The sequence below is a fragment of the Vanessa cardui genome, chromosome 29 (genome assembly GCF_905220365.1).
Source record: "Vanessa cardui chromosome 29, ilVanCard2.1, whole genome shotgun sequence".
NCBI classification, from domain to species: domain Eukaryota; kingdom Metazoa; phylum Arthropoda; class Insecta; order Lepidoptera; family Nymphalidae; genus Vanessa; species Vanessa cardui.
The window spans coordinates 6205175-6225023 of record NC_061151.1 but is presented as its reverse complement, the minus strand read 5'-3'; the positions used below and the strand labels follow the sequence as shown (position 1 = coordinate 6225023).

Genomic DNA, 19849 nt, shown 5'->3' with positions numbered 1-19849 from the left:
ACTAAAACTTAACTAACTAAAAGTGTAAAAATACTTATGCCCATCCGTGCGAAGCTGGTATTAGTATAGATTGCACTTCCAACGTCTTTTCTGTTCATTGACGAGATATCCGAACATCGTACTCTCCTGGCAAAACGCCAGTTTGAAGTTTTGAAGATAACAATCACAGACGCTGACTCAGAGAAATAATTCAAACCCAGGGTTAACTTTATTTGTAAACATTTAATTTGTTTAGTCTTCTATTTAGAATTAAACAATTACTTACAACAACAAAAACAAACAACAATAACAACAACAGCCTGTAAATTTCCCACTGCTGGGTTAAGGCCTCTTCTCCCTTTGATTAGAAGTTTCGGAACATATTCCATCACGCTGTTCAAATGGAGTTCAAATGGAAAACACTGAGGCAGAATTTCTATGAAATAAGATTTGTGCAGGTTTCCTCACGATGTTTTCCATCGAAAACATATCTAAAACGTCGAGATGAATTATAAACACAAATTAAGCACATGAATATTCCTTGCCTTGATTTGAACCCGGAATCATTGATTAAAATGCACGCGATCTAACCAATGGGCCATCTCGGCAATAACAAGGTCATTTGCTCGGGTAAACGTTTGCGGTTAGATGAGCAAAACTCTCCGTTTGTAGTCTAGACGTTACTTTCAATTGAAATGACTTGAAAGAAAACTTGTAGCTTATCCATCACACTGGTTTAGTGTGGCTTAGAGGATATATATGTGAAAGAAATTCATTAAAGGGACATAGCATTAGTATTCTGAAATGCAAAACTTACCGTTTGTCGATAAGCGGGGAAAACTCTATTAAGGAGATTATTATTTATCAGGTCCCGTCATTTTGGCCATAAACTCTACAAGTGACAATCATTTTTCGCGTGTAAATGTGAGCCTTATAGACCTCTATAAGTGAGTCAGTTCCCTTCCGTAACTCTGTAAGCCAGGAACTCGGGTTAGTGAGAAACCTCTCTTAAGAGAAAAAGGAATCGTAGTCCCTTGAGCTCTCATTTATCCAGATTTGGCGCTTGTAGGCTATTCAATTTCTGCCGCCCATAATTTCTTTTGAAATTAAATACGCTAGTTTAGTTCATAACCATTTTACGATATGTGTTCTATCGTCCTCATTATGTCGGCTTTTTCCGGTTAATAGTAGATTATGAACTAGGTGATATTTCTGTCAGTTACTAGATTATTTTTGCAACCTGCTATGTAGGGACGAATATACGAATTACGGAAGTAATGTGTATACATATAATAATAAGTTTTTTTATTACTGTAAGAAAAAAAAAGGTTAGGATAAATTTGCCGCCCTAGGCTCCAGGCTACTTAGCCTATTGGTAAATCCGCCACAGTGTGATTGTATATTAATGTGTAATACACATACTACCCTGAAACGCACGAGTGAAACCACGGGATTATAAAATCAAATTTAAAGATACAACAACAACAAGAACAACAACAATAAGTTAGCAACTGTAAATGTTCCACTGCTGGCTAAGGCCTCCTCTTCCTTTGAGGAGAAGCTTATAGCATATTCCATCACGCAGTTTCAATGCGGGGTGGTGGAATACACATGTGTCAGAATTTCTATGAAATTAGACACATACAGGTTTTCTCACGATGTTTTCATTCACCGAGCACGAGATGAATTAAGCACACAAATATTCAGTGGTGCTTGCCTGGGCTTGTAACCGCATTCATCGCTTAAGATGCACGCGTTCTAACCACTGACCCACATCGGCTCTCAAAATATTCTAATTTTGAAGAAGGTCGCTAACAGATTATGCACACGCAAACTCTTCACGAGCGGACGAACGTATGTGACGCAAATGTATAGTCAGGGTAAGAAAAGGTTCGTCACCATAAGACTTATTTTCGTGTGCTCAGTATGAGCGATAATCCTTACCGATCGAGAATGACATATTGCGTTGCAATGATTCGATGTTTAGATTCAAAAGGTACTAAGGGTTTAAGACTTGATAAAGGATTTGATAACTGACGAAGGTTTTCTTACTCTGACTGTACATTTATTCTAGCCTGCGAATGCATTCGGATGTTATACAGCGATTGTCATCTGTCTTTCGCCGAACAACTCGTGCGATTGCCAAACGCAGTGTGACGCGCACGCTAATAAAAGTTTAAAACAATAGTATTTATAACCTATCATGTCATTGATAGCTATATTTAGATGTTTGTGTTGTTATGGATTCACAAGAAAATATATACTATGTTAGCTTAATGTATTTGCGTTTTTATTAAAGTTTTTCGTATTTATTTTTGAAATTAGCGCCCCGCCCGGCTTAACTCGGGTGCAATGATATGACATCACAGTGGAAACTTCTAAAATGATCAGTGTTTCTTTACTATATCGTCCATGTATTATATACAAAAACCTTCCTCTCGAATCATTCTATATATAAAAATCGCATCAAAATCCGTTGCGTACACTGTTTCCTCTAGATTCAAAATTTTTGAGAAAAAGTTAATTTTTGTTTTATTCAAATATGCTAAAGCCTGTTTCAATAAGTATAATATAGGTTAAATAACTATAATACAGGTTAAGCTGATATAAAATAAAAATCCGGCAAGATCATAATTCTATTAATTTTTTATGTGTTGCTTTGTGTGTTACTTTCTCATGTTTTTCGAAAAATCAAAAATCAAAATCAAAATAAACTTTATTCAAGTTAGCATTTACAAGCACTTTTGAATCGTCATTTAACAATTAAGTAAAGCTACCACCGGTTCGGAAACTAGATTCTACCGAGAAGGACTGGCAAGAAACTCAGTAGTTACTCATTATCAACATTTAAAAAATACAATCATATTAGTTAAATACAATTAATTGTATGTGTATGTAATGTATCCTGCCTGGAAGTAAACAGGTTCATTCCAAGCTTTTTTATCATCTACAATTGAAATTTTACGAAATCCACTTCTGATAGTGCGTTCTAGTGGGACTGTGGGATCTCTTCGAACATACGTAACGATGTTAGCATTTATCAAAATATCAAGCATTGGCATTCATATTTGGTGCTATAAATAAAGTATTTTTCAAAACAAAATTCTTACTTTTACTACCACACCTTGCTTAAATAACGTTTTTGACGGGAAAACTTTTTACACATATTATGCTCCCGAGTTGGCACCGGTCTTAACGCGTCTTTTCAGACAACGCATTACTACTACTACTATGCCTACGCATTAGGCGTCGTCTCGAACTCCTGGAAGACTGCTTTGGTGCATCCCTAAAAAAGGCAAACGATCAGATCCGTCCAATTATAGGCCTATAGCCATCACCTCCTTGTTCTCCAAGATAATGGAGCCCCTTATAAACTGCCAGCTCCTGTGGTATCTAGAGAAGAACCAGCTGATTAGCGACCGCCAGTACGGTTTCCGTCGGGGTCGGTCGGCCGGAGATCGTCTAGTTTACCTTACTCATAGATGGGCTGAAGCAGTTGAGAGCAAGGGGGAGGCATTAGCAGCCAGCTTGGACATAGTGAAGGCCTTCGATCGTGTATGGCACAAAGCGCTTCTTTCGAAGCTTCCTTTCTATGGGCTTCCCGGGAAATTGTGCAATTGGATTACCAGCTTTTTGGCAGATCGGAGCATCAAGGTCGTTGTCGACGGTGCATACTCTGACTTAAAATTCGTCAATGCTGGTGTACCACAAGGCTACGTTCTATTACCCACTCTGTTTCTTCTGCATATCAATGATTTGCTGCAAATCAGGAAAATTCACTGCTATGTAGACGACAGTACCGTTGACACCGTATACACCGGCCGCGCTAATATTTCTCGGAAAAGCGTCGAAAAATACCGGAATAAACTTGAATCTGAAGTCGAGTCTTCGTTAAACGAAGTCTCGAACTGGGGCCGACAAAATTTAGTCCATTTCAACCCCAAAAAGATGCAAGTTTGCGCGTTAACTGCTAAAAAAACACCATTTGTCGTATCTCCACGATTTGAGAACATTCCGATAGTTCCGGAATACTTGGCGTTGGCACTTAAAACTTTACAAGGCGCAAATGCGGCCTCACTGCTCCCACCTCTGGGCGGGTGCTCTCCAGTACCAGCTCTTTCCATTTGACCGCATTCAACATAGAGCGGCTCGAGTTATCGACGATCAAACCCTTTCCGATCTCCCTGATCCTTTGGCTTTGCATAAAGATGTTGGATCACTCTGCATCTTCTACGGAATTTTTCACGGGGAATATTCCGAGGAATTGTTCGGATTAATGGCTGCTGAATTTCACCTTCGGACATCTCGTCAATATTCTAAGTTTCACCCGCACCACCTCGATGATGTCCGAAAATCCACAATTTTCGGACATCATCGAACAGCGCCATTTTTTAGACATTTTTTGCATCGCACAACCACTTTGTGGAACCAGATTCCGCCGGCGGTTATACCGAACCGATACGACATGGGAACCTTCAAGAAAAGAGCGTACTCTTTCCTTAAAGGCCGGCAACGCACCTGCAAGCCCCCTGGTGTTGCAGATGTCCATGGGCGGTGGTAGGCACTTTCCATCAGAGCCTCGTGCTCGTTTGCCAGCTATCGCACAAAAAAAGTCGTATCGAGGTGATCATTTTAAATTTAAATTACAATACACTTTAACTTAGGGGACAGTGTAAGTTTTATTAAAATCGGTCCACGGTAATCGGTACTAATATCATTCTTATTATAGTTCACTAGCCGTTTTAAATTTTAAAGTCGGTATTATATTTTTATAAATTAAATTATTATTTTATTACTGTAGCGCCTAGACAATTTTTCCTTATATCACCAACGCATCATCAACATTGGGTACTAAGACATTGTCACTTGTGCGAACTTACACTTCAATCTTTAAACCAAAACACAACAATACTTGGTTTGCACAAAGCCCTATCACCAAAGAAAGAAAGAAGAAAGAAATAAACGTTTAATAGGACACGAGACACAATAAAAAGAAAAATAAAAAACATAAAAACTAATTACAACTACTAACTTAATCTAAAAAAAAAAACAAAAACAAAACAATGATAATTATCGTGTCCTAAAAGGTGTACCATTCAGGTTCGAAGTTGGGTTCCAAGAACCCAACGCTGATTTTCAATGGCACCCTTTGTGAAAGGAACAACATAAATATGCTATTAGGTTATATTGTTGGTAAACTTACCAATTTCCTTTTCGTAGCATTTCTGAAATGATTCCAATTCCGGGTCGTACTTGATCTTCCGAGGCAGCTTCAGCCAGACCTGGAGGGCTTCCGCCGTCAGCTCCCCAGTCGACACCAAGGAATACTGGCTCCTGCTCAACTCAGGAGTCGATGGTTTTCTGGAGACACCACTCCACACTTTGACTCGTTTTACGAATTTATCCATTTTGAAACCAAAACACAATTATCATCACAAAAACATTCGGATATATCGTTTATACTGTGAATTTATTGACAGTTTTCGAAATACTCTATCAGTCGTTACGTCATAATCGATGTTAATTAAATATAAATACTCCTTGGTTTATTTTTGTATTGTATCGCGATTTGTTTTTTTTTTTAATCTCGCAATCTGACCGTCTATCGCGAAGTCTCATGTTTAACTGAGGCTCAAAGTAACTTAGACTCGATTCTTAAGTATATGACCTTATTTTCAATACTTATAAACAATATTTTACGTCTCAGAACTCACATTGAGTTCTTTATCGACACATAAACGCATTTATAATCTACTAGATGTTAGCCGCAACTTTGCGCGCGTCAAAAATATATAAGTAACTTAATAGACTAATTTAAAATATTACGTTAGTTTAAGACCTCTTTGTAAAATCAAAATCAAAATATACTTTATTCAAATGGGCTTTTACAAGCAGTTTTGAATCATCATTTAACAATTTAGTGAAGCTACCACCGGTTCGGAAAGTTCTACCGAGAAGAACTGGCAAGAAACTCAGTAGTTACTCTTTTTCAACATTTAAAAAAAATACAGTCATGTTAGTTGTAAAGAACTCTGGCGGTTTTAATGTCCATGCAGTCTTAAGATTGCACTATAAAGATTTGACCTTGTGTTTTGTTAATTGACTTAAGCGAACTGTTCCCTTTTGAACTTAAAAATAATATTACACTGTCATCTATCCATCCATCATCAATTGATAATAATGTTGATGTCTGTCAAAAAAATCTTCGTCAATATACATCAAATTTAATTTTAAAAAAATGTTACAATGAAAATATTAACATTTAATTAATAGCAGACAATGTCTAGCTACTGGTTTTGTTTGTTCATCATAAAATAACAGTTTAAATATGTGATCTGTCAAATAAATAAATTTGGCGCCAATTTTAATAATAAGGTATAATATTATCTGTTAAGGTAAAATCGATTTATTTAAAGTTTAGTTATAAAATCAATTATTTGGTAACATAGAGTAGATGTAAGTGTAGTAATAGTCTGCCTTTTTTAATTTTTGCGGCTAAGGGAACAGGATAATAAAAATTAAATTTTAAAAACTATTGAAAAATATAACATTTTGTTTCTTTTACGTGCGAGGTGACATATTTTAAAGCTTCGTTTTTATGATAAAATTTCGCAGACATTTTTAAATTTGCCGTTTCATAAATTCAGTTAATTCAGTTAATGTTAAAAAAATTTTGGTCAATAAGGCAACACAACCGGCTCAGAAAAGAATTTACCCTGACCTGAGAAGAACCAGCGAAAGAAACTTAGCAGGTTTTTTTTGTCAAATTTATTACGATGGATGGAAAGTGACTACCACATCTGCAACACCAGGGGGCTAGCAGGTGCGTTGCCAGCCTTTAAGAAAGGAGTACGCTCTTTTCTTGAAGGTTCCCATGTCGTATCGGTATACAATAATTATACATATTGAATATGAATTGATATAACTAGGAGGCGATCTTTTATTTCCAAGTTGTGCTATCAATCATAAACTCAATATTTTTATAATAACTTTTTAATTTGGCAACAGAAGCATTTTAAATGCTTTCTGGGATCCTGATGTAAAAGCGCATACATTGTCCCACCAAAGAGTTACTGACTCTATGCAGTCGAGTAACAGGAGCGACAAGTTTGTGTTTGATCCTTGTATCAATGCTATGAGTATTTATTTTATATATATTATATTATCTCATAAAATCATTGTCATCATCTGAGTTAGGTCCCTTGTTGCTTCTACCATTTTTATCGTCACCAAGTAAAGCAAAGTAAGTGCTTTATTTTACTTGGTGGCAGGACTTTGTTTAAGCCCGTCTGGGTAGGTATCACCCACTCATCACATGTTCCACCGCCAAACAACAGTACTCAGTATTGTTGTGTTTCGATTTGAAGAGTGAGCCAGTGTAACTACAGGCACAAGGGATATCTTAGCGCCTAAGGTTGGTGGCGCATTGGCGATGAAAGGAACCGCCAATCTATCGCATAAAAAAAGGTTATAGTATTAAAATTGTTTGTTTAAATATGACGCAGGAAAAGTCGTTGGAGCGTTTTAATAATGTTTACAAACGTTCTTTACGATTTGCACATGTCAATTTACACTCCGAGACGTTTAAAGACAATTCATCTATTTGTGCATTTATATCACTTGGATTTAAATGATTTAATTTACATTTCAAATGCGGCTTATGAAATCGATTCACAGATTTCCAAGAAGAGCCAACTGCGCAGGTATTATTAGTGCACAAGTGTGCTTAACACAAGCGCACTATTACCCCACCAACTTCGTTCTGAGCCGAGCGATCTCATAGGAGACACCCTCAGGACGAACTTTATAATATGACGACCTGGTCGAGTGGTGTGTACACCGGTTTTCATGGGTACGCCACTCTGAGACCCCGGGTTCCATTCCCCGCCGAGTCGATGTAGATTACCATTAGTTTTCTATGTTGTCTTGGGTTTGAGTGTTTGTGGTACCGTCGTTACTTCTGATTTCCATAACACAAGTGCTTCAGCTACTTACATTAGGATCGGAGTAATGTATGTGATGTTGTCTCATATTTATAATGTATTTTTTTTTTTTTAAATCCGAGCTCAGCGCTCAACCTCAGAGCTGAGGACATTAGTACTCGCCCGAAAGTCCGGTGACGCTTTAAAGGTCAGTAGGGCAAACAGCAATACTTCACACAGTAAAAAAAGACCTCTATGTGGGGTACACATCCTATCTTTAAAATCTAATACGATCTAAAATAAAAGAGCTCAGGCTAAGGATTGTAGGTAAATATGTAACCGTAACAACTAGCGCGCACTGGTAACTTTTGTCACGGTGACTGTTTCGTCACTCTTGTCGAGTCCCTGAATATGCACAGATGCAGACACAAATGTCACGTCGTAATATGCGCGCAACTCCATACATATTCACGGACATATTGACAAAAGTTACCAGTGCGCGCTAGTACTAAGATTACAAATGACAATTTGCTTCATATGGGTATTTCAACAAATTCGTATGATTGGTTTGGCAGTTAAAGAGCGACAGACAAACAGAGTTACTTTCACATTTATATTATTAATAAAGATATAGATTTTATGTCAAAAGTTGTAGTGCAAGTGTGTCTGATTGTTCCTGATCAGCGATGTTCAAATACATTAGTATAGTACGATACAACTTAGATGTAGCATCGGCAAAATTCGTAAAACCGATCACATCCGAATTAAGTACACTATGCCAAATTATCAATATTTATTTCTTATGCGAATATGATCTTTACACAAACGTAACAACTTGTAATATCATACTTAATATATTCGTCAATTTGACACGTCGATTTACATGCACTTACTCGGGTTGAACTGACGCGAGAATCTATAGCGACGAATAGCGTTGAATGGCGCGATAGGGAGCTGTAATTGGATTTATTAAATTTGCCGACGTTACATCTAAGTTGTGCCGTACTGCAGAATATAATTGCATAGAAAATAATTCCTTCTATCATGTGCTATAAACCTTGAAAACTACTAAACTTTCCCTTGAGCCTGTAAAATATGTTCCATGTAAAAAATAATTATTCTGACATAATTATAATAACATTATGTGATCAATTTATGTAATTAATTAATAATGATTACTAATATTAATAAGGAACATTATAATTATTACAAAGTATTCAGTAATTGTTTTACTGGGGTAGGGTTATCTGAAAGCTAACCTGTTTGGGTACCTATTCGCTTATTCTACGTCCAATACTTTGTCGTTTAAAGATGAGTTTAATTTCAGACTCGGAAACGTAAACTTCGCTAATCGCTTATAACTATCTACTATAAGCTATAAATTATGATATTTTCAACGAAAACAACAACAGCCTGTAACTTTTATTTTTATAAAGTTTTGGAACATATTCCACTACGCTGTTCCGATACGGATTGTTGGAATACACATGTGGCAGAATTTCAATGAAATTAGACACATGCAGGTTTCCTTACTATGTTTTCCTTCACCGCCGAGATGAATTATAAACACAAATTATTTTCGATAAATAACATTGTTAATCTCTGGGTTTTCTTTGGTTATACTTGTATGTAAGATATTACTGCCTATTCAGGGGTTTGGACTTTCAAAGCGGGACGGTTGTATGCTCAAACGATCCAGTAACGCCTTGAATACACAAACAGGATAATAGTTTTTAGCAGGTTATCCTAAATAACGCCGATGAATCCCACATAACCCTCTACTCAGTGGCGTAACTATCGTAGGGCAGGTGCTGTGCACCAGTGCCCCGGAGTTCAAGGGGCCCTCGAAAATAAACCTTAAGCTTCTGAAGCTTGAAAATCACGACCTGGCGCACAAGATTTCTTATTTGGTATCTATAATTTTAAAGGGTAATTATTAGTTAAAGAGAGATGGGAATGAGGGGGTGAGGGCCCTATTCTTTTTCTATGCATCGGGGCCCTTCCTCACCTAGCTACGCCACTGACTCTACTGCATGCAGAAACTACTTGGAAACTCCTTTATAAGTTTAAACGACCTCCGTGGTCGAGTGGTGTGAGGTCCCGGGTTCGATTCCCGGTCGAGTCAATGTAGATTATAATTAGTTTTCTATGTTGTCTTGGGTCTGGGTGTTTGTGGTACCGTCGTTACTTCTGATTTCCGTAACACAAGTGCTTTAGCTACTTACATTGGGATCAAAGTAGTGCATGTGATGTTGTCTCATATTTATATTTATTTATTTATTTAAGTTCCTCCAAGCTGCAACAGGGTGCTGTTATACAAAATGACAACTGACATTGATAATAAAAATATCTACTAATACTGTACTTTCTCCATCATTATTTGCCTTATATAATGACATGATTATACAGATGATAAAAAGCGTGGAATTAATACTTGTTGATTTCCAAGCAGGATATATTACATAAATATAAAGTAAAGTAACAGCCTGTACTTTTCCCACTGCTGAGAAAAGGCCACCTCTTCCATTAAGGAGAGGGTTTGAAACATATTCCACCACGCTGTTCCAATGCGGGTTGGTGGAATACACGGGTGGCAGAATTTCTATGAAATTTGTCACATGCAGGTTTCCTCACGATGTTTTCCTTCACCGCTGAGCACGAGATGAATTATAAAGACAAATTAAGCACATGAATCAGCGTTGCTTGCCTGGTTACATGTTTGAACTCGCAATCATCGGTTAAGATACACGCGTTCTAACCGCTGATCCAAAATTGATGAAATTTGGTATGAAGCAAACTTAAACTACAAGAAAGGACAAAGGTACAATGGCGTAGGGCGGTGCCAACGGTGCCTAGACACAGGGCGTAGACTATCGGGCATAGGCAGACTGGGCATTACTATTGTTTTTTCGTTTTGCTCTTGTTAAGATTCCGCTGAGCCCCTAGTACTCGATTCCAATACAAACGTACTTACATGCTAGTATCATTAAAAACATACATCGCGCTCATTTTTTGCGTAGCGTATTTGTGTTTAGTGTTTATCGTTAATGGGCAACGCATTTGCAGTAGTGAACCTGCGTTTAAGTTTAATGAGTGAGGCAGTAAAATAGCCAAAGGATCTGCTTAAATAGGGCGCAGTTATAGAAGCTCGCACAGGGCGCAGAAAAGGCTATTTACGGCACTGCATAGGCATTTTATGGCTGTCACATAAGACGACTAGTAAAGAATAGTTTGATTTTGATTTTGTTTATGGGGTTGCTTCCCTTGCTGCTCTAACGCCCTGACGACACATAATACGAATTCCTACAAGTGACAGTAAGCTAGGAGATTATCTAAAACGATCTACACAATCAACGTAAGCCGATTTAGACGCAATTTTAAAACGCCTTAAGTCTATATAATTACTAAGTGGACATGTCATTTTCGTTATTACCAGGAAATATCACAATTATAATAATAGTTTGCATCAGTTCATTATTTAACTCGAAGTAACTATATAGTTTACTAGCGACCCGCCCCGACTTCACACAGTGCATTACTGATACTAAATATACTACTGAGTTTATTTATAAACGACATCACATTACAAACTTCTAAAACTATCAATGTTTCTTTACTATATTGTCCATGTATTACACAAAAACCTTCTCAAATCACTCTATTAAAAGACACCGCATCAAAATCCGTTGCTTTATTTTAAAGATCTAAGCATACATAGGGACAGACAGCGGTAAGCGACTTTGTTTATACTATATAATGATAATGATAATGATTAAGCAAAATAAAGACTTTTATCTATTTTTTTAAAGCAATTTTGCGGAGTTCTTTTAATAAACAATTTGTATAATAGATTTTTTTAACCTTGCCGATTCACAAATTCAAATCATTGGTGAAAATTACATAAATAAAAAACATACAACATACATTTTATTCAATACAAAATTATATAGATGATATAAAAGCATGTTGCTACATTTCGATTTTCATTTCCGAAGCGTTGATTCAGAAGTTTCACGTCAAGACTTCATCGAGAGTCAAGGGATACTTCACACAGGGCAAGGGTTTACCATCATAACACAGTGTGATATCGCCTTAAGGATACCACAAACCGGTTCAAACCAGTTCAACAAATACTTGTTTAGTTAATATCTCCTATTTTATTATATATATTTTATGTATTTATTTATGTATGTATTTAATATACTATATGTATATTATATATATTTATAGTTATTTGTGTATTGTGTACTATTTTATTATGTATTTATACTACATATAAGTAAAAAGTTACTGTACCCTTCCCATTTATATCAACACTATGATCCTTTACCCAAAGGTACCCTGGAAGACATCGCTGCTTGGCGATAAAGCCGCCTGTTGCACCTCATGCAACTTTTATGTAAAAAATGTTATTTTTTAGTTTTAAGATGCTATGTAGAGTGCAATAAAGAATAAATAAATAAATACTAGCACTATAAAGTTTTTATAAGGAGGACGTACTTACATAGATGTTGGAATAGACCAACCATGAAATGGTCGAATACAAAGACGAGAAACTATAATTTTACAGTCACACACACACACACACACACACACACACACACACACACACACACACACACACACACACACACACACACACACAGATTTACTGACCTCTAAATGACACCCTGACCCTGTCAAAATCAAGTAACCATACCCTCGGGTAAGGAACTCCATACACATTCTGACTTAAGTCCAAATCCATCAAAATTGGTTAAGCCATAAGCAAGAACAAAAATCATAACTCATATATGATAAATGCATATATAAAACATACTCTATGTTGATTATGATATATTATACAACAATACTTTATGAATTCGCTACGAATGGTCATTGTATGCAATTCCATATTTATTATTATAATACGCAAGCTGCGTTGAAATGCGCTTGCGCATGTTTTATTCAACTATCGGACTGTTATATATAATATACATATAAACAAGTTATCTATTCAACATTTCCTTGAATAATGTGTGAACTCTTTAGAGTTAAAAATATCGAATATCCGAACGCTGACTTACTTTATCCGATCGCTTAGTTATCCGAACGTTGGCACGTTGTAGACTTTCGTAAATTAAGAAGTGACGTTTTTAATAAAAAAATATATGAATGTCATTAGAATTTTTTAATTGTTTTACATTAAATGATTTTATAAAAACAAAATATAATTTATTCGAGTAGGTTTTTAGAAGCACTATTATATCGTAATTTTAAAACTTCTGCCTGGAAGTGAACAAGTATTAATTCCACGCTTTTTATCGTCTGTATAATCTTAATTAAATATGTATGTCAAATTTTAATAATATGTAATGTTTTCATGTGAAAATATGTTGTTTTTGTTTGATCCCTGTCACCCTCATAGTTAGTTTGGATAAACCAGATTCTACTGTATATCGATTAGTTTAATGTGACTATCATATAATGACGTTGAGTAACTGCAGTTATGTTTCTGCTACAACAAACAACAAGAGCCTGTAAATTTCCCACTGCTGGGCTAAGGCGTCCTCTCTCTTTGAGGAGAAGGTTTGGAACATATTCCACCACGATGTTACCATGCGGGTTGGTGGAATACACATAACTCAGAATTTCTATGAAATTAGACACATGCAGGTTTCTTACGATGTTTTCCTTCACCGCCGAGCCTAGCATATGGGCCACCTAATGGTAAGTGGTCACCATCACCCATAAACAATGACGCTGTAAGAAATATTAACTATTCCTTACATCGTCAACGTGCCACCAACCTTGGGAACGAAGATTTTATGTCCCTTGTGCCTGTAGTTACACTGGCTCACTCACCCTTCAAACAGGAACACAACAATACTGAGTAATGTTATATGGCGGTAGAATAACTGATGAGTGGGTGGTACCTACCCAGACGGATTTGCACAAAGCCCTACCACCAAGTAACAGATGAATTATAAACACAAATTAAGGACATGAATATTCAGTGGCGCATGCCGAGATTTGAACCCACAATCACTGGGCCATCTCGGCTTTGTTACTGCACATCTCACTACTGTGTCAGTTCGGTTGAGCCTTCAATATATTCTATGGAGGTTTGCTTACTTGTATGATATTGTATGTCCTTGATTAAGTTTAATGAGCACTTGAAGTTGAAGGTTATTATTATAATTAGGCGTGTTAATAATACTTTATAATACGTATATTCTGCTCTATGGCCATATAAAGAAAAACTTACCACAGAGTTACAAATTTCAGAAATGGCATGTGTTATTGATAGTAAATCTAAATCTTTAAATTTCAATTGAAATAAACATTGAGTAAGTGCTGTTTTTTTGTGGATATAGATTTAATTGAAATCATATCCAATGATAAGTAGCGAAGCTGTATAAGATGAAACATATATGTTGATAAATCATTCTTAAAGATATGATTAGGAAATTCAGATACTATAAAGGTATTTTGTGTATGTGCATGATAAATTAGAAATCAAAGCGATTTGCGCCAATGTCAATGAGATAAGGATGTATGCTCTACCTAGCAGTAGCTCTCTGATTATATAAGGAGGTTTTATTAAGTCCTCTAATTAAAACCACAACGGACCTTACAACTTATTCAACAAAATTTACTTGGTGGTGGGGCTTTGTACAAGTTCGTATTGTTCACGAGACATTAGTAAATAATGTCGAAATATCGAGCTCCATTAAATAAAAATAAAAACCATGGTAAAAATCTCGTATTAAATAAATCATAGTCTGTTTTCTATTTCATGGCATTTCTAAAAGTTTTTAGATCTGTACGTTTCATCTACAATTGTTTTATAGAACTCCATTATATATTATTAATGCTTATGTCATGGTAAAGGCGATGTCAGTTGGAACATTTTCAACCGAATTTCGTTAAATATTCTATTTTTACATTGTAACATATCTATTGCTTTAAGTATAGTACGACACAACTTAGATGTAGCATTGGTAAAAATCGTAAAACCGATCACATCCGACTTAAGTGAGCCATCCCAAATTATCAATATTTATTTTTTATGCGAATATGATCTTTACACAAACGTAATAACTTGTAATATCATACGACCTAATATATTCAATTTGACACGTCGCTTTACACGCACTCGCTGTCTCGGGTTGAACTGACGCGAGAATCTATAGCGACGAATAGAGTCGAGTGGCGCGATAGGGAGCTATTTCTATTGGTTGTGAGAATCGGCAGTAATCGGTTTTATTGAATTTTCCAATGATACATCAAGTTGTACGATAACAAGATTTCAAATCATTAGTTCGATTTAGTATGGATCAACTAATTATCCTTTTGTAATTAATAGTTTGAGGTCATTGTTTTGTATTTATAAAATGTTTAATTTCCCATTAACTAATTAAGTCGAGTTAGTAGTAAACAAGCAAGCTAATTTTACTATCTTGGCGTACGTGACTTGACAGTCGGGGTTAGTTTAGAACGCGTGCATCTTAACCGATGATCGCGGCTTCAAACCCAGGCAAGCACCATTATATATATGTGTTTAATTTGTGTTTATAATTCATCTCAAGCTCGGCGGTGAAGAACAAAATCGTGAGGATACTTGCATGTGTCTACGAAATTCTGCCTCATGTGTATTCCACCAAACCGCATTGGGTCAAAGTGGTGGAATATGTTCCAAATCTTCTATTCTATGGGAGAGGAGACCTTAGCCCAACATTTTCCAGGGAAATTTAAAAAGGCAGTTGTTGTTGTTGAACTAATCTGAGCGATCTCAGTTGCGAACTAATACGCCCATCACTACTTGACATTCACCAAACTTATTTGACCAAATGTTGGCCATAACTCCAGCGCAATCTAGTATCGAGTATAATAAAACAAACTGCATAGTATATACCTATTATATAAAACTATCCGCTATAACTATACTACAGAATGTCTTATAACCCTCAAAATAAGTCATTATTTCTTGTAAAAAGTAAAGGATATAAAATAGTAATTATGTGTTATCCCGAAGAGATAGACTACCGCGGACCGTTATAAAGTGTACAATACTGTAGTTCATTATTTTGATCTATCTCGTAGGGTTAAGCCAGAATATACAATGTTTTGTTTTATGCTACAGGTTGGTGGACGATCATATGGGCCACCTGATGGTAAGTGGTCACCATCACCCATAGACAATGACGCTGTAAGAAATATTAACTATTCCTTACATCGTCAATGCGCCACCAACCTTGGGAACTAAGATGCTATATCCTTCGTGCCTGTAGTTACACTGGCTCACTCACCCTTCAAACCGGAACACAACAATACTGAGTAGTCCAAAAGTGCTTGTAAGAGCCTACTTGAATAAAGTCTATTTTGATTTTTTGATTTTATATCTATCTTTCAAAAAAGCCGCATCAAAATCCGCAATTCAATTTTACAGATCTAAGCATGAATAGGGACAAAATTTGTTTTATACTATGTGTATGAAATACTAGAGATACATTGTAACACCCGGGTGAAATAACATTTTTAAAAAAATACATATTATTTATATGTCTACTTTTGTGACAGTCAAAGAAATATATTTATCGCAAATATATACCAACGTTAATACATGTATCATATCACTGATAACACAATTGTCTAACAAAATGTTTATTCAATAAAGGCGCCATTTCCAGCTGTCATTATGTGTTTTTTTTTTATCTATTAGACAAAGGTAATCGCTTATCTGACACTGATTGTGACAATGATAATAATTTGAATGCCAATCCAAGCCAAGAATTACGAAACATATGTAGTTTATTTATATTATAACGTTTAATATAATCTAGTATTATAGTTACGTAGTTAGTCACAATTATCTTTATTTAATGTAATCTATTTTATAGCCACGATAAAATTAATAGCTTCTGAATACATAGGAAATTTTCAACTTTGCATTTATTTAATAGATGCTGGCTGTATGGATGTGAATCTTAGATCTCGTATTGAATCTGTATTATTCAAGAATTCGGTTACTATTTCGTTTATGAAATAAAAATTTGCCGATAATTCTAACTCAGACGATGAATAAATTCAAATCATTTGTAAAAAATATGTAATTAAATGTCGAGATGGCCCAGTGAGTCGAGATGGCCCAGTGGTTAGAACGCGTGCATCTTAACCGATGATAGCGGGTTCAAACCCAGGCAAGCACCGCTGATTCAAGTGCTCAATTTGTCTTTATAATTAATCTCGTGCTCAGCGGTGAAACAAAAAACATCGTGAGGAAACCTGCATGTGACAAATTTCATTGAAGTTCTGCCACATGTGCATTCCACCAACCCGCATTGGAACAGCGTGGTGGAATATGTTCCAAACCTTGTCCTCAAAAGGAAGAGGAGGCCCAGCAGTGGGAATTTACAGGCTGTTGTTGTTGTTTGTTGTTGTATGTAATTAAAAAAAAACATATTATTCAATACAGATTATATAAATTGTATATGCAGCTAATACTTGTTGACTTCCAAGAATTTATTGTATTTAATTAACATAACTTTGCATTATAAATGTTGGAAAAGAGTAACTATAGAGTTGCCGAATTTTCTCATTTCATTTAATGTAGTTTGTAAAATGACGAAACATAAGTTCTTGTAAAATTATACTTTAATAAAGTATATTTGTAAGGATTTTATTAACATAAGAAACGCTTGGCCCTTGGAATAGTGGTGCAAAAAGCTTCATCAAAAGTATAACACCTCGCCTCATTGCCTCCACTGGTGACAGGAGGGCTGGTTCGTTTTTTGCCCAGAGGATCGGAATTGCGATTCAACGGGGAAATACTGCTAGCATTGCACGCGGTCAAGATTTATATAGTAATTAGTTTTGGTTCATATTTGTATATATTTAATCATTTAATGTTATAAATTCTTATGTTAATAAACTATATGAAAAACATATTAATAACTATAATATATATATTTAAGATATTTATAATAACTAAGATATATATAAATATCTTAAATATATACAAATATGAATTAAAAACATTTACTAATTTTTGACCGCGTGGAACGGTGGCAAGAATAGTATGTTTTGAATTTGATTCAAATCGTTAGTTTTTATTACTTATCGTACATAGGGTTTAAAGTAACATATTATATATAAGTTGTTGATATAGTTGACATAGTATATGTATATCTCGTTCACGTCATGTACGCTTCATTATTGTTCCATATCAGTGAGTGTATCACCCTTAATACAATAAAATACAATTGTGTGCATGTATACTATGTATATTATATCTGTTCCTAGGAAATAATAAATATACATAAGTAGGCGGATATGTTATTGGGCCAATTAATTTTATATCAAATCAAAATAAACTTTATTCAAGTACGCTTTTACAAGCACTTTTGAATTGTCTTTTAACAATCAAGTGAAGCTACCACAGGTTCGAAAAGTAGATTCTACCGAGAAGAACCGGCAAGAAACACAGTAGTTACTCTTTTTAAAAACATTCAACATTTAAAAAATACATTCATGTTAGTTAAATACAATTATATATCCTGCCTGGAAGTCAACAGGTATTAATCTTGTTTCGAATAATATGCTTTTTTACCAATTTACAAACGATTGGTATTTAGGAAAGTTAAAAATGTCTGCGGAATTTTATTATAGAAACGGTTACCTTGCCTAAAGAAATATTTATTGACTGATATATTTATTATAACGCCAATGTACTACCAACCTTGGAAGCCTTGTGCCTGTAGTTACACTGACCCTTCAAATCGGAACACATCAAAACTAAATATAACATCTTGTTAGAATATATGATGAGTTAATGCCACCCACCCAGACGGGCTTGCACAGACCAGCACAAAATAATTGCCGTTTACTTTGATCTGAATATGTTCCAAAACTTCTTTCAAAGGGAGAGGAGGCCCTAGCCCAGCAGTGGGAAATTGACAGGCTCTTGTTGTTTATGTGTCTTTCGCGGTCAATGTCAAACTTCTGTAACGAAAAACAGATGGTGTGTTGACTAGGGGAGTTGTTGTCGAGGAGAGGCGAGGACGGGAGGTGCGTTGTGGAGAGGAGAGGAGAGTTGTATAAAATAGGCGGCAGTGTGTGATTCGGGTTACTTTTGTTACATAAATTATCATATTAAGTTGTGAAAGAGTGATTAAATAAGTTTAATATCAAAGGCAGTGTTTATTTTTTATGTACCGGCGTTATACTTCGTTGAAACGACTGATGCAAAACCAAATATATAATCATGTATTACTGGGAAATTCGTAAAATCATAAGTTATGGAATTATTGGGAAATTTTAGCCTCAATTACAGTAATATAATGGAGACCAATTGCTTTTATCATTGACATAACAAAAAAAAATAATCGTTTTTTAAGAAATTGTAAAACGGTCATAAATGACTATTTTATATATTAATAGCGTGAGCCGAGTTCTATCCCAGTCATCATGGGGCAGTTCCAAAGACTGACAGTTATATATATACTGAACTAGCTGTCGACCGAGATTTCCCTCGCGTTGTACAGGTCGGTCTAGTGGTTTGAGCTATGAAGTAACCCTTGAGATTCCCAGTTCCCACTAAGAGTAACCACAGGCACAAGGGACATAACATCTTAGTTCTCAAGGTAATGGTAAATGCTTCTTACGTTTTCGTTCTTCTAAGCGTTCGTGCTTACAAGTTGTGTGTGTGCATGTGCGTGTGTGTGTGTGTGTTGTGTGTGTGTGTGTGTGTGTGTGTTCAACTCGTGCTCAGCGGTGAAAGAAAACATCGTGAGGAAACCACAAACAATCCAACCAAAAAGTGACAAATTTCATAGAAATTCTGCCACATGTGTATTCCACCAACCCGCATTGGAACAGCGTGGTGGAATATGTTCCAAACCTTCTCCTCAAAGGGAGAGGAGGCCTTTAGCCCAGCAGTGGGAATTTACAGACTGTTGTTGTTGTAT

At 35.7% G+C, this 19849-nt stretch overlaps 1 protein-coding gene across 1 annotated transcript in view; it reads right to left on the bottom strand.

Annotated features, from left to right (window-relative positions):
• Positions 1-19849, bottom strand: part of LOC124541819 (P protein-like) — an 81270-nt gene that overhangs the window by 58832 nt on the left and 2589 nt on the right. The window contains exon 2 of the mRNA XM_047119725.1: positions 5183-5472. Within this exon, the coding sequence (XP_046975681.1) occupies positions 5183-5387 (205 nt within the window). The 5' untranslated portion in view covers positions 5388-5472. The remainder of the gene's footprint in view (positions 1-5182; positions 5473-19849) is intronic.